This window comes from Mizuhopecten yessoensis, unplaced genomic scaffold, assembly GCF_002113885.1.
Source record: "Mizuhopecten yessoensis strain PY_sf001 unplaced genomic scaffold, ASM211388v2 scaffold715655, whole genome shotgun sequence".
NCBI lineage: Eukaryota > Metazoa > Mollusca > Bivalvia > Pectinida > Pectinidae > Mizuhopecten > Mizuhopecten yessoensis.
Genome location: NW_018479725.1, coordinates 5,653 through 18,943, shown reverse-complemented (window position 1 = coordinate 18,943; position 13,291 = coordinate 5,653). Strand labels below are relative to the sequence as shown.

At 35.8% G+C, this 13,291-nt stretch overlaps 1 protein-coding gene across 1 annotated transcript; it reads right to left on the bottom strand.

Annotated features, from left to right (window-relative positions):
• Positions 1-5,543: 5,543 nt before the first annotated feature.
• LOC110441175 (glycoprotein 3-alpha-L-fucosyltransferase A-like) lies at positions 5,544-12,525 on the bottom strand. Its single transcript, XM_021484271.1, has 2 exons — positions 11,390-12,525; positions 5,544-7,518 (listed from the first exon to the last, which is right to left on the bottom strand). Exons 1-2 carry the CDS (start codon positions 12,482-12,484, stop codon positions 7,459-7,461), a joined length of 1,155 nt encoding a protein of 384 aa, XP_021339946.1. The 5' UTR covers positions 12,485-12,525; the 3' UTR covers positions 5,544-7,458.
• Positions 12,526-13,291: the final 766 nt, after the last annotated feature.

Below are 13,291 nucleotides of genomic sequence, written 5' to 3'. Positions count from 1 at the left end.
CTACTACTCATTTGAAATAATGTCAGCTCATTGATTATACGTACACTTTAAGACACCAAGGACAAAATCCATTCCTAATTGAGAGTTGGGGTGAAAAATCGTGCCGGGTGAATAACGTGTCACCTATGCCCATATGTTTTGCACGATTACTCACCCGGGTGAGAACTCGTGCAGGGGTGAGAAATTGTGTAGCGAACGCAGCACTTTTAGCACGATGTCTCACCGGGGTGAGGAATCGTGTCAGGATGAGAAATCGTACCGTAACACATGGCTGATATGAATTCACTCGGGAATGGCATACCAATAATGATGCACAAAAATCAATACTCGCGGACGAGTTTTCAACGACTTAAGTTTTATCTCAGTCGGTGTTTGAAGCTGTTTCGCTTGAGCTATGTAAACAACGTCTAGTCAGTGAACCGGAACAGTATGTGTTATCGTCAGGTGCGAAGCCTCTGTCAACAGGCCTTCAACAGATGGCTCTAAATTCGTTTAGTACATGGATACAACTACTGACTGTATCCTTAGCGACATAGGGATTTACACATATTGCATAGAGGCTTGACAGAATAAGGATTTGAAACAAGATCAGTTGAGTGATATCGCCAACATTGATTCGGTTTGTCGACGAAGCTTTGAACACGTACCGGTGTCAAAGTTGAAGAACTTCGCATTGTCCCCTAGACTCTCCACCACATATACGAGCACATTCGGACAATGCAGCTTTTCAATACATCAGCCTCACTTTCAATCAGAGACGTATAAGTAATATATACGTCTCTGTTTCAATTTAAAATTTGGTTGTGAGTGAGATTACATATCAAGTCTATTAGTTCGACAAATATAGTCAGATATACTTTGTAAAATGGATATGTTGATATCAGTGCTGCCTATTAAGCAGTCATTTGATAGAGTTTGTAGATTAAAATGCTCATGGTAAACAGTTATACTAAGTTGAGAAATTGTAAACACTAATTGCATTAAAAGCATTTTCATTTTCATGTTCACATCTATATACTGGTGTGTCATTCAGAAGATCCACACATGTCACTATTTAGGTTGCTAGCATGATTTCTTAGCTGACAAATTATGATATTAAATGTTCTTGGCCCATAGTTCTTAAATGTAGCTATTTCTTTAGTGTTGTTTATATTATCAGACTCTATGAACTTTTTAACTTGTTGAAGGGAAGTCGCTTTTAATGTTTCTGCAGATAGAAGGATAAATTCTCTACACATTGAGAGAAAATAACCTAATAACCTAATAATCATTCACAGTTCTACAGAAAGGGGGATTGCACATACGGCTATTTCTTAGTGATATGTTACATTTATATTGTTGTAAAGGTAATGGTTCAGTGATGCCTTCTATGTAGTTTATGATTGTTTCGCCTGCACCGAAGTGATTCAAGTCCAGTTTCTGCATAAAGCTTACTATGTGAGGTCCCTCTACCCAATTCTGTAATAATCCTTAATGCCTCTAGTTGAACTGACTCTAGAATATTTTTATTTGGTTACTACAGTTATCCCATACTACAACCCCATATTCAAGTATTGGTCGAATAAAAGAAGTATATCTTGTTGTAAGACTTTTTCTATCCAATTTGTGTTTTAACATTCTTAATATATTCATTCTTCTTTACGCTAGCTCATAAATATTGCCAATATGATATGTCCATTTCCCATCACTATTAAAAGTTAAACCAAGATGTTTATGTTTTTTTTTTTACTAATTACAGTTTCATTACCTAATAAGATATCATGATGATTTTTCCCGTTTTCCCCAAAAAGATTACAGATTCAGTTTTCAGTGAATTAAATTCGATATCCCATATTTTTGCACATGCATTAATATAACCTAGATCATTAGATAATATCACTGCAATTTCATTTTGATTGCTATCTATTAATTCAAAGAGAGAAGTATTATCTGCAAAAAGTTTTATTTTACTTGTTACACATTCTGTTATATCTTGAATATAGATTAAGAAAAGAAATGGACCAAGGACCGAGCCTTGGAGTACACCTGCTTCTACATTTACATGCCTATAAGTTAAACAAAACCCCCTCTGTTGATACTCTCTGCTTTCTATCAGAAAAGATAATTACTAAACCATCGTAATATTTTCCCTTTTATGCCATACGATTCCAATTCAAAAAGTAAACCTCCCATAGCAAACTCTACCAAACACCTTTCTTTCTTCACAAAATACAAAAAGTTATTTGCAATAGTGTCATATATAGATCTATTTAATAGATTGATAACATTCCTAATATAAATTCAGTGTAAGGAAGAAACACAGAGGGCCTGTATCGCTCACCTGTTTATTTTGTTACATGAAACTGACATATAGGTAACTGCAGACCAAATTTGGTAACTAGAACACAAGACATTTTAACATCTCTTAAACGCTTCTTAAGATATTATTGTTGGAAATTTCATATTTTAATTTTAAAGTTTTTAACCCACAGAGACCTTTGACTCCGGCTAGCACTTAAAGTTGACATTTGACCTCATTTCTGTAATAAAGAAAACGATTCACAGCTGGTCTTCATAACATACCCAAGTATCATGACTCTAGACCAAATGCTTCTTAGGATATCGTAGTTTGAAGTTTTTAACATATTTGACTCCTGTGACATTGAAAGTAGGTCAAGGTCATTTTAAAGAAAAAACTTTATAGCACTCCATCCAGGTACCTATTGGCCAAATACCATAAACCTGGCCCTATGGAACTTGAGAAGAAGATTGTTAAAGCTTTTAACCCGTGTAAATGTTTGACCCCTGACTAGCACTTAAAGTTGACCTTTGACCTCATTACTGTAATAAAGAAAAATATTTACACTGCTGGTCTACTTAACATACCTAAGTATCTTGACTCTAGTCCAAATGATTGTTAGGATATTGTTGTTTTAAGTTTTTAACATATTTGACCCATGTGACCTTGAAACTAGGTAAAGGTCATTTCAATTAGGAAACTTTATAGCATTCCATCCAAATATCATGAACCTAGGTCCTCCAGTTCTTCAGAAGAAGTCGTTCAAAAGAAAAAGTTGGCGGACGGCAGACGGACGACGGACACCGCAGTACGGCTTATCAAAATTTCGTATCAGGTAAACCTCACGATTTGCACAAGTGTGAGATCCCCGATCACTTCTACGAAACGATACTTTAAGAACTTGGAATGTATTGCCTCGTTGCTTTCGTTTATGAAATCCGCAAAGAGAATGAAGAGTTCAAATCCGGAAAAGAGAATATGATGGTCGGGATCTCTGAGTGAATCCTAAGTACAGATCTAAATTAGGCACTTGAATAGTGTTTTAGATTCAGCGTAGTCCAAAACATCAATTCCAGATTCAAAATGAATGGTGTTTACATGTTTCTCATGCACGGATTGACAAATCAGGTCGTTCTACCGAAGTTGGCATGTTGGAAATACATGTATAAGCAAGCAGGGTCTATGAAATCCTAGCGACTCTACTTCTGAGATGAATTAGGCGCTTTCAAACGACTTTGTTGTTCAGATTAATTGCTCTTTGCAGATTAAAAATACATTAAACGTAATATCCGATCCATACATTTAGTTATATGATTATCGTTATAGTAACACAACGTTATTTATATGAATATATTCCAAAGCGGAACTGAATTGCGCTGACTACAATGTAGGTCACGTTTATAAGCACATACGCTGGATGTCGGAACAGGACGGTTTCAAAACATTGTTAGACATTGTTGTTACAGAGAAAGATGTTGAAACCATATTACAAGGAAATTTGTTTGCAACGTCATAAAAAATATTTTGTACAACTAACCACACGGAACAAACTATGTCATGTAGATATGTTTACTTAATTAAGAATTACGAACAGTTAAACCTTATTTAAGTATATTCTGTCCATTCTCAAATGCATTATGGCAGGTCTGACTCTGTATTTAACTGTTATATGTTTACTGATAAACTGACAAGCCTTACAATAATAAAGATTTTTAATTGAACCTAATGGGCTAGATATATCAGTTTGCAACTTAACGGAGAGATTTTTTTTTGCACTGTAGACGTAAACACAATTGGCTAGATATTCTAGTATACACTTTAACGGAGAGAAAAATTTTACGCTAGGGACGTGACCACAATCGGCTAGATGCACCAGTATACACTTGTACCAGTATACACTTTGACGGAGAGAATTAATTTACGCTGTAGACGTGACCACAATCGGCTGGATGCACCAGTATACACTTTGACGGAGAGAATTAATTTACGCTGTAGACGTGACCACAATCGGCTAGATGCACCAGTATACACTTTGACGGAGAGAAATATTTTACGCTAGGGACGTGAACAAGATTGGCTAGATGTACCAGTATACACTTTGACGGAGAGAAATAATTTACGCTGTAGACGTGACCACAATCGGCTGGATATTCTAGTTTACACTTTGACGAAGAGAAATAGTTTACGCTGTAGACGTGAACACAATGGGCTAGATGTACCATTATACACTTTGACGGAGAAATATAATGGGCTAGATGTACCAGTATACACTTTGACGGAGAGAAATAGTTTACGCTGTAGACGTGAACACAACGGGCTAGATATTCTAGTTTACTCTTTAACGAAGAGTCACGTTTACGTTTTCACGAATAACATTCAATCGAATATTCGTTTTTCATATGATTTAACATATTGAATATTTCAATATTTCATCCGAAAATTCAAGTTCTAATACACAATGTTGGTATTTCCGATATTTGCCTTCTGGTCCCCGTTTAAAATAAATTCAAGCTTGTGATTGCGGTGGCGGATATCTCTCTTGAGCTTTACTATCGAATAAAATATCAACACCTTGGACTACTTTTATTGACAAAATATTCGCGATTCATAGTATTTACCTGCTCATCCATGAACAACTACGTATACCAGGCATCACTGGGTAATGTGCGACTGTTCGATTAAAAGAAATCATTTAATCATTATTGATTTTGTAACAGGTTCAAAGTCTTTCGAGCGAGCGGTTTACCGTCTTACATTGTACCGTTGACAACACATATACATATTAATTACATATGTAAAATATCAGTAAAATGATCCTCACAGGCGCAAAAATAATATTAAATGAAAATACGTCTTTAGTACTTTCATCTCGACAAGGAGATTTTTCAGACTGTTTATTTGAAGGCAATACTGAGTATTATTAGTATTATAAGTTATCACATAATGTACTGTGTTATTAGAGAATATACCCATGTCATATTGTATTGCGTATTAAGCCATGTAATATGACCCATCAGCCCTGTGATTGGTTGAAAGTTTCAATTGTTTCAATTGTGACGTCACGACTGGGACAAGTACATGACGTCATAGACTTACGCACTGGAGTTAAAATGGCGGATTTTTACATTTCAAGGTTGCATGAAAATTGTCGTTTTACACGAATTAATGCCACAAATCTTGATTATGTGATAAGAATGATCTAACACACGTTTTCATTTCATATGAAATTTATCAAACTCGCCAGAGGCTCGCTGAATTGAAAAATTCTTAGGCTCGTTTCATAAATCTCATATGAAATGGAAACGAGTGTAAGATCCTATTTATATTAAAATTTATCATGAGAATGTGAACTAAAGTGAATTACTATTCAGTACGCAATCTCACGATACACGTTCTAAACCCGGACCTTTTTCAATTTGAAATGCTACTTCAGAGCTTGATCTAAATAATTGGAATTTCGGACATACACGTGTTTCTATTAAACTACTTAGATACGTCTGGCTCATGTCATTCACTAATTCACTTTTAACTTGCCTTAACAATCTCTTGGTAAGTGTCAGTTTTCCAAGAAAGCAAGTTATTATTTTTGCTACCTTCTCTGATCATTTAATCAGGTCCACACTTGTTAATCGTCAAGAAGTTTTAACATTTCGTGTGTCATGATGGATTTTGTCTAATTGCTGAGAGCAAACGATGTAGTCCTCAACGTCCTATTTCTGTAGTGGACGGTTGATTAATCTTCCTGGTTCGAGTTTTAAAATATAATTAACTGGTCGCTTTATTTTTTCCTACAGGAAAAATGTGTCTCTAATAATTTTGCCGCTGCACACTAAACTCTGGCTTACCTTGCAGCTTGATAGGAGCTTTTTTGAGGACTCGTTCCAAATCATTGAAGTTGGCCAAATACGACAATTATGCTACGAGGTTTGCCGTCACGTCGTTGCCTCAGGCGGTGTACGTTACTGCCGGCATTATCTACTTGTAATTGATCCTGAATAAATGATCTAAGAACAGTTTCAGTGTTTTCAATATGACTCTCATTATCCGGAATTCCCGAGAACAGCAGGTTATGTTTCATCGAATGCGTCTTTAGTTTCAGGAAATTTTCTTTCACGTCGTTGTTGTCTTTCATTAAAGAGAGAGAAGGAGGAGGAGGAGGCGGCGGCGGGGGTGGCGGCAGTATAGGAGAGCTGTTGGGGGTAATGTCCGTGTAATGGAGGGCTTCCGGTTATTGCGTCCACCAACAGGTTGATGCTTCTGCAATATGTAGTTTCGCATGTGACAGGACTGACACAGTTAAAATAAGTTTGTAAGTTAAAAACAGGATAAAAGAAGCTTTAAGGGTTTCGGAGCTTCGTCCCTCTGGCCTTGAAGGCCGAGATTGTGGCTGCATCTGTGATGTCTGGTGGTAGGGAGTTCCAGTCACGTACAGTGGGAAAGAAAGACATCTTTCTTGAATCAGTCCTGCAGGTAAGGAGTTGGAAGGATCTGGTGTTGCTGTTTCTGGCAAGTCGTCTTGGTGGTAGCAGTCTGTTTTTTTTACTGATGGCAACCATACCTCTATCAATCTTGTATTATATCACTAGTCTAGCTTCCTTCCTCCTTTCTTGTACTGGTTTTACCCGAGGATATAAAGCATATCAGAGACGCTGGACGTGTTACGATGACGGTTTGTGACATACCTTGCAGCTCTTCTCTGGATGTGTTCCATGCTGTTGATGTTGTGCTGGGTGTGTGGGTTCCATACGGAGGATGCATATTCCAGCAAAGGTCTGACCAGGCCGTTGTATGCTAGTGTCTTGATCTGAGTAGATGTAATCTTCAGATTTCTCTGTAGGACCCCTGGTTTACGAGACCAGTGCTCTAACCACTGAGCTATACGGGCGTTGAATTAGAAAGTAAAAATATATTTTTAAAAATTAAAATTTACGTTTGCGTTGCGTTTGCGTTTAAACGGACAAGAAAAACCGTCCAGGGTCTGTATATGCCAACGTTATATAACCAAGTAAATGGGTTTTCCTGATAATGTTTTCGTTGATAGTTTCACATTTTATACTTAGTGAATGTTTTTCATGATCCATGTAGTTGCACGTTTCATATTAAAGACGACTTCCGTTCTTGAAAATTATACTGTATACTTCAGTGGCCACTAAGTTAAAACCTGCTAAACAATTCCACTTTTACATCAAGCCAATATCAAACAGAAACCTATCCAGTATTGATGCAATCGTCTTCGACCACTGCAAGGAAACGTAAAAGATGATTAATACAGAAATGTCAAAAGTATTAAAACAAAATACTAAATGTATTTTGTGATACAACAGTCAGTCAAGTATAAGGTACACACTATATAGAGGTAATATACACTACAACAGTCAGTCTAGTATAAGGTACACACTATATAGAGGTAAAATATAATACAACAGTCAGTCTAGTATAAGGTACACAATATATAGAGGTAATATACACTACAACAGTCAGTCTAGTATAAGGTACACAATATATAGAGGAAATATATACTAAAACAGTCAGTCTAGTATAAGGTACACAATATATAGAGGAAATATATACTAAAACAGTCAGTCTAGTATAAGGTACACAATATATAGAGGAAATATATACTACAACAGTCAGTCTAGTATAAGGAACACGCTATATAGAGGTAATATACACTACAACAGACAGTCTAGTATAAGGTACACACTATATAGAGGTAAAATATAATACAACAGTCAGTCTAGTATAAGGTACACAATCTATAGAGGTAATATATACTAAAACAGTCAGTCTAGTATAATGTACACACTATATAGAGGTAATATATACTACAACAGTCAGTCTAGTATAAGGTACCACTATATAGCGGTAATATATACTACAACAGTCAGTCTAGTATAAGGCACACACTATATAGAGGTAATATACACTACAACAGTCAATCTAGTATAAGGTACACAATATATAGAGGTAATATACACTACAACAGTCCGTCTAGTATAAGGTACACACTATATAGAGGTAATATACACTACAACAGTCAGTCTAGTATAAGGTACCACTATATAGAGGTAATGTATACTACAACAGTCAGTCTAGTATAAGGTACACACTATATAGAGGCAATATATACTACAACAGTCAGTCTAGTATAAGGTACCACTATATAGAGGTAATGTATACTACAACAGTCAGTCTAGTATAAGGTACACGCTGTATAGAGGTAATATACACTACAACAGTCAATCTAGTATAATGTACACGCTATATAGAGGTAATATACACTACAACAGTCAGTCTAGTATAAGGTACACGCTGTATAGAGGTAATATACACTACAACAGTCAATCTAGTATAAGGTACACAATATATAGAGGTAATATATACTGCAACAGACAGTCTAGTATAAGGTACACAATATATAGAGGTAATATACACTACAACAGTCAGTCTAGTATAAGGTACCACTATATAGCGGTAATATATACTACAACAGTCAGTCTAGTATAAGGTACCACTATATAGAGGTAATGTATACTACAACAGTCAGTCTAGTATAAGGTACATAATATATAGAGGTAATATATACTACAACAGTCAATCTAGTATAAGGTACACACTATATAGAGGTGATATACACTACAACAGTCAGTCTAGTATAAGGTACAACTATATAGAGGTAATATATACTACAACAGTCAATCTAGTATAAGGTACACACTATATAGAGGTGATATACACTACAACAGTCAGTCTAGTATAAGGTACACGCTGTATAGAGGTAATATACACTACAACAGTCAATCTAGTATAAGGTACACGCTATATAGAAGTAATATACACTACAACAGTCAGTCTAGAATAAGGTACCACTATATAGAGGTAATATATACTACACGGTCAGTCTAGTATAAGGTACATAATATATAGAGGTAATATATACTACAACAGTCAATCTAGTATAAGGTACACACTATATAGAGGTGATATACACTACAACAGTCAGTCTAGTATAAGGTACAACTATATAGAGGTAATATATACTACAACAGTCAATCTAGTATAAGGTACACAATATATAGAGGTAATATACACTACAACAGTCAGTCTAGTATAAGGTACCACTATATAGAGGTAATGTATACTACAACAGTCAGTCTAGTATAAGGTACACGCTGTATAGAGGTAATATACACTACAACAGTCAATCTAGTATAAGGTACACAATATATAGAGGTAATATATACTAAAACAGTCCGTCTAGTATAAGGTACACACTATATAGAGGTAATATACACTCCAACAGTCAGTCTAGTATAAGGTACACACTATATAGAGTAACATATACTACAACAGGTAGTCTCGTATAAGGTACACAATATATAGAGGTAATATATACTACAACAGTCAGTCTAATATAAGGTACACACTATATAGAGGTAATATACACTCCAACAGTCAGTCTAGTATAAGGTACACACTATATAGAGGGAATATACACTACAACAGTCAGTCTAGTATATGGTACACACTATATAGAGGTAAAATATAATACAACAGTCAGTCTAGTATAAGGTACACAATATATAGAGGAAATATATACTAAAACAGTCAGTCTAGTATAAGGTACACACTATATAGAGGGAATATACACTACAACAGTCAGTCTAGTATATGGTACACACTATATAGAGGTAAAATATAATACAACAGTCAGTCTAGTATAAGGTACACAATAAATAGAGGGAATATATACTACAACAGACAGTCTAGTATAAGGTACACAATATATAGAGGTAATATACACTACAACAGTCAATCTAGTATAAGGTACACGCTATATAGAAGTAATATACACTACAACAGTCAGTCTAGTATAAGGTACCACTATATAGAGGTAATATATACTACACGGTCAGTCTAGTATAAGGTACATAATATATAGAGGTAATTTATACTACAACAGTCAGTCTAGTATAAGGTACACACTATATAGAGGTAATATACACTACAACAGTCAATCTAGTATAAGGTACACAATATATAGAGGTAATATATACTACAACATACAGTCTAGTATAAGGTACACACTATATAGAGGTAATATACACTACAACAGTCAATCTAGTATAAGGTACACGCTATATAGAGGTAATATACACTACAACAGTCAGTCTAGTATAAGGTACAACTATATAGAGGTAATATATACTACAACAGTCAATCTAGTATAAGGTACACACTATATAGAGGTGATATATACTACAACAGTCAGTCTAGTATAAGGTACCACTATATAGAGGTAATGTATACTACAACAGTCAGTCTAGTATAAGGTACACACTATATAGAGGTAATATACACTACAACAGTCAGTCTAGTATAAGGTACACACTATATAGAGGTAATATACACTACAACAGTCAATCTAGTATAAGGTACACGCTATATAGAAGTAATATACACTACAACAGTCAGTCTAGTATAAGGTACACACTATATAGAGGTAATATACACTACAACAGTCAATCTAGTATAAGGTACACGCTATACAGAAGTAATATACACTACAACAGTCAGTCTAGTATAAGGTACCACTATATAGATGTAATATATACTACAACAGTCAGTCTAGTATAAGGTACCACTATATAGAGGTAATGTATACTACAACAGTCAGTCTAGTATAAGGTACACACTATATAGAGGTAATATACACTACAACAGTCAATCTAGTATAAGGTACACGCTATATAGAGGTAATATACACTACAACAGTCAATCTAGTATAAGGTACACGCTATACAGAAGTAATATACACTACAACAGTCAGTCTAGTATAAGGTACCACTATATAGCGGTAATATATACTACAACAGTCAGTCTAGTATAAGGTACACAATGTATACTTACATACATATAATACAAAGATAAGGAGTATGGATTGCTTTAATGAAATATGAATTTCATATAAACTGATACTATCAGACATGTATAAAGTATACAATGCACAAAGTATGCACTGACGAAGGATCTATATAGTGTGCAATATTCCCTAATGGTTTCTGCCAGGATCAGTAGTATTTTAAAATGATTACACAACAGTTTACTTACAGTTTTCATTGTGCAAGTGTCATTTTGTAACCATCCCGACAGACTCTTAATTCTTTGATCTAGTTTGGGTTGATGAAGCTCTTTACACATGGTTGTAGATGTAGATCCCGTTTGGACACGGTAATATTTTTTCCATTCAAAATAGCTGTTAAATTCTTCGTCATTATTTGCCACGAAGTTTAAATATTTTCCTAACGCAGCCACTGAATCAAAGTCATATATATTGATATATGATTTCGGTGGCACAAAGGGAGGTCTCTGATTAGAATAATGCCAGTTGACGACAGGGATCACTTCTTCCGCGAGTGCGTTCCAAAATTTCTCTGATACATAGTCTCTACAGTTGCTATTTTCAAAAGCAAGTCTGAACCGATAATCCGATGATTTACAGACTTTTGAGTTGCTGACAGGGCAAGACAATATCCCACATTTCCCATACTGGTCAATGTGGATATAATTGGAAAGTTCATGTATAATTCTGTATCGTTTCCCGTCATCATAACAATTACCGATTACTGACGCCGCCATTTTCGTTCTGTTTTTAGAGTAATTTTTAGATTGGAATGTGGCACGCTCTTTTTTGGAAAGAGGAACAGCTTCACCATATGTGGCCAAAACTGTTGCATCTTTTCTATATGACATTGTCCAGTTAAACATTGCATCAAATGAACTACCATGAAGAAAATTCAAACTGAGAATTGGAGGTGGTTCAACGTTGTATAATATCCATACTTGTTTAGAATTTCGGTACTTTGGTAGATCCATCGTAAGGTCGACATAATGAAAAACAACTGCATCAACAGTGTCGATTTTTGAGCGGTCAGTGGTAACCACACAGTCATATTCGCTGTCAGCAAAAGCAGTTGACACATTATTTAACCAGGGGTTCATTTCATACCAAAATGTGGTCCACATTAACACATACTTAGTTGTAGTGTTCCGCCAGCTTCTGGTGTTGTACATTTGAACACCTTCGCGTCTCCTTGAATAATCAGTTATGCTAGAACTATTATAGGTGTAGAGATACAAGAGAACAGGGACAAAACACACAAGCAGCAGAAAGCAGATTTTCACTTTTCTTCCTTTCATTATCATTTTGTTATTGCCTGCTCGGACCTATCAAGGGCCAAGGAGTTCCTGTAAAGAGACAAAAAAGACAAATAATATGTTATGGTCATGTGAATTACAGCAAAACATCTGTAAAATGCCTTTAGCGTCTCACTTAAATCTCTTTCCGTACCGTTGTCGTGTACACACACGACAACAATATGTCATCCTGGTCCCCGTTGTCGTGTATAGACGACACAATTATATGACGTCTCATCCCCGTTGTCGTGTACACACGACAGCCGACTTTGGTGTAACTTGTCTTCTGTTTAGCTGGTTATCGCACACGACAATCGCGTAATACAATTATTTGTCGCTAAAATCAGCACCCATCAGTTGGAAAAGAAATAGTTTTATAGGTGCAGAGTACACAATTTATATTTTTTGACCTATTAGTTTCGAATCNTTTCAGAAAGATCCATCCAGTACTTGAGATATAGCGAGAACAAACTTCAAACAGAGCCCCACCCCTATGCCCCTAGGGGGGTCATACCCACCAATTATACAAAATTGAGACCCCTTGGTCCAAGGATGCTCCTGACTAAATATGGAAAAAATCCCTTAATCTCGATGGTCGAAGAAGGATTTAAAAGGGTTTACCTCTATTTCTCCTATTGGCCCCCGCCCTTCTGCCCCCTGGGAGACCACACCACCTGCATATACAAAATTGAGTCCACTTGACCCAAGGATGCTCCAGACTAAATTAGAATAAAATCCCTAAATCCCTATGGTAAAAGAAGGATTTTAAATGTTTTATCTCTATTCCCCTATTGGGCCCCGCCTCTCTGCCTCCAG

Excerpts from the sequence above, each read along its gene's own strand:
- LOC110441175 (XM_021484271.1), bottom strand. The coding sequence starts at position 12,484 with ATGATAATGAAAGGAAGAAAAGTGAAAATCTGCTTTCTGCTGCTTGTG. Across the intron at positions 7,519-11,389 it reads ACACTTGCACAATGAAAACT|TGGTCGAAGACGATTGCATC; the intron begins GTAAGTAAACTG and ends GTTTCCTTGCAG.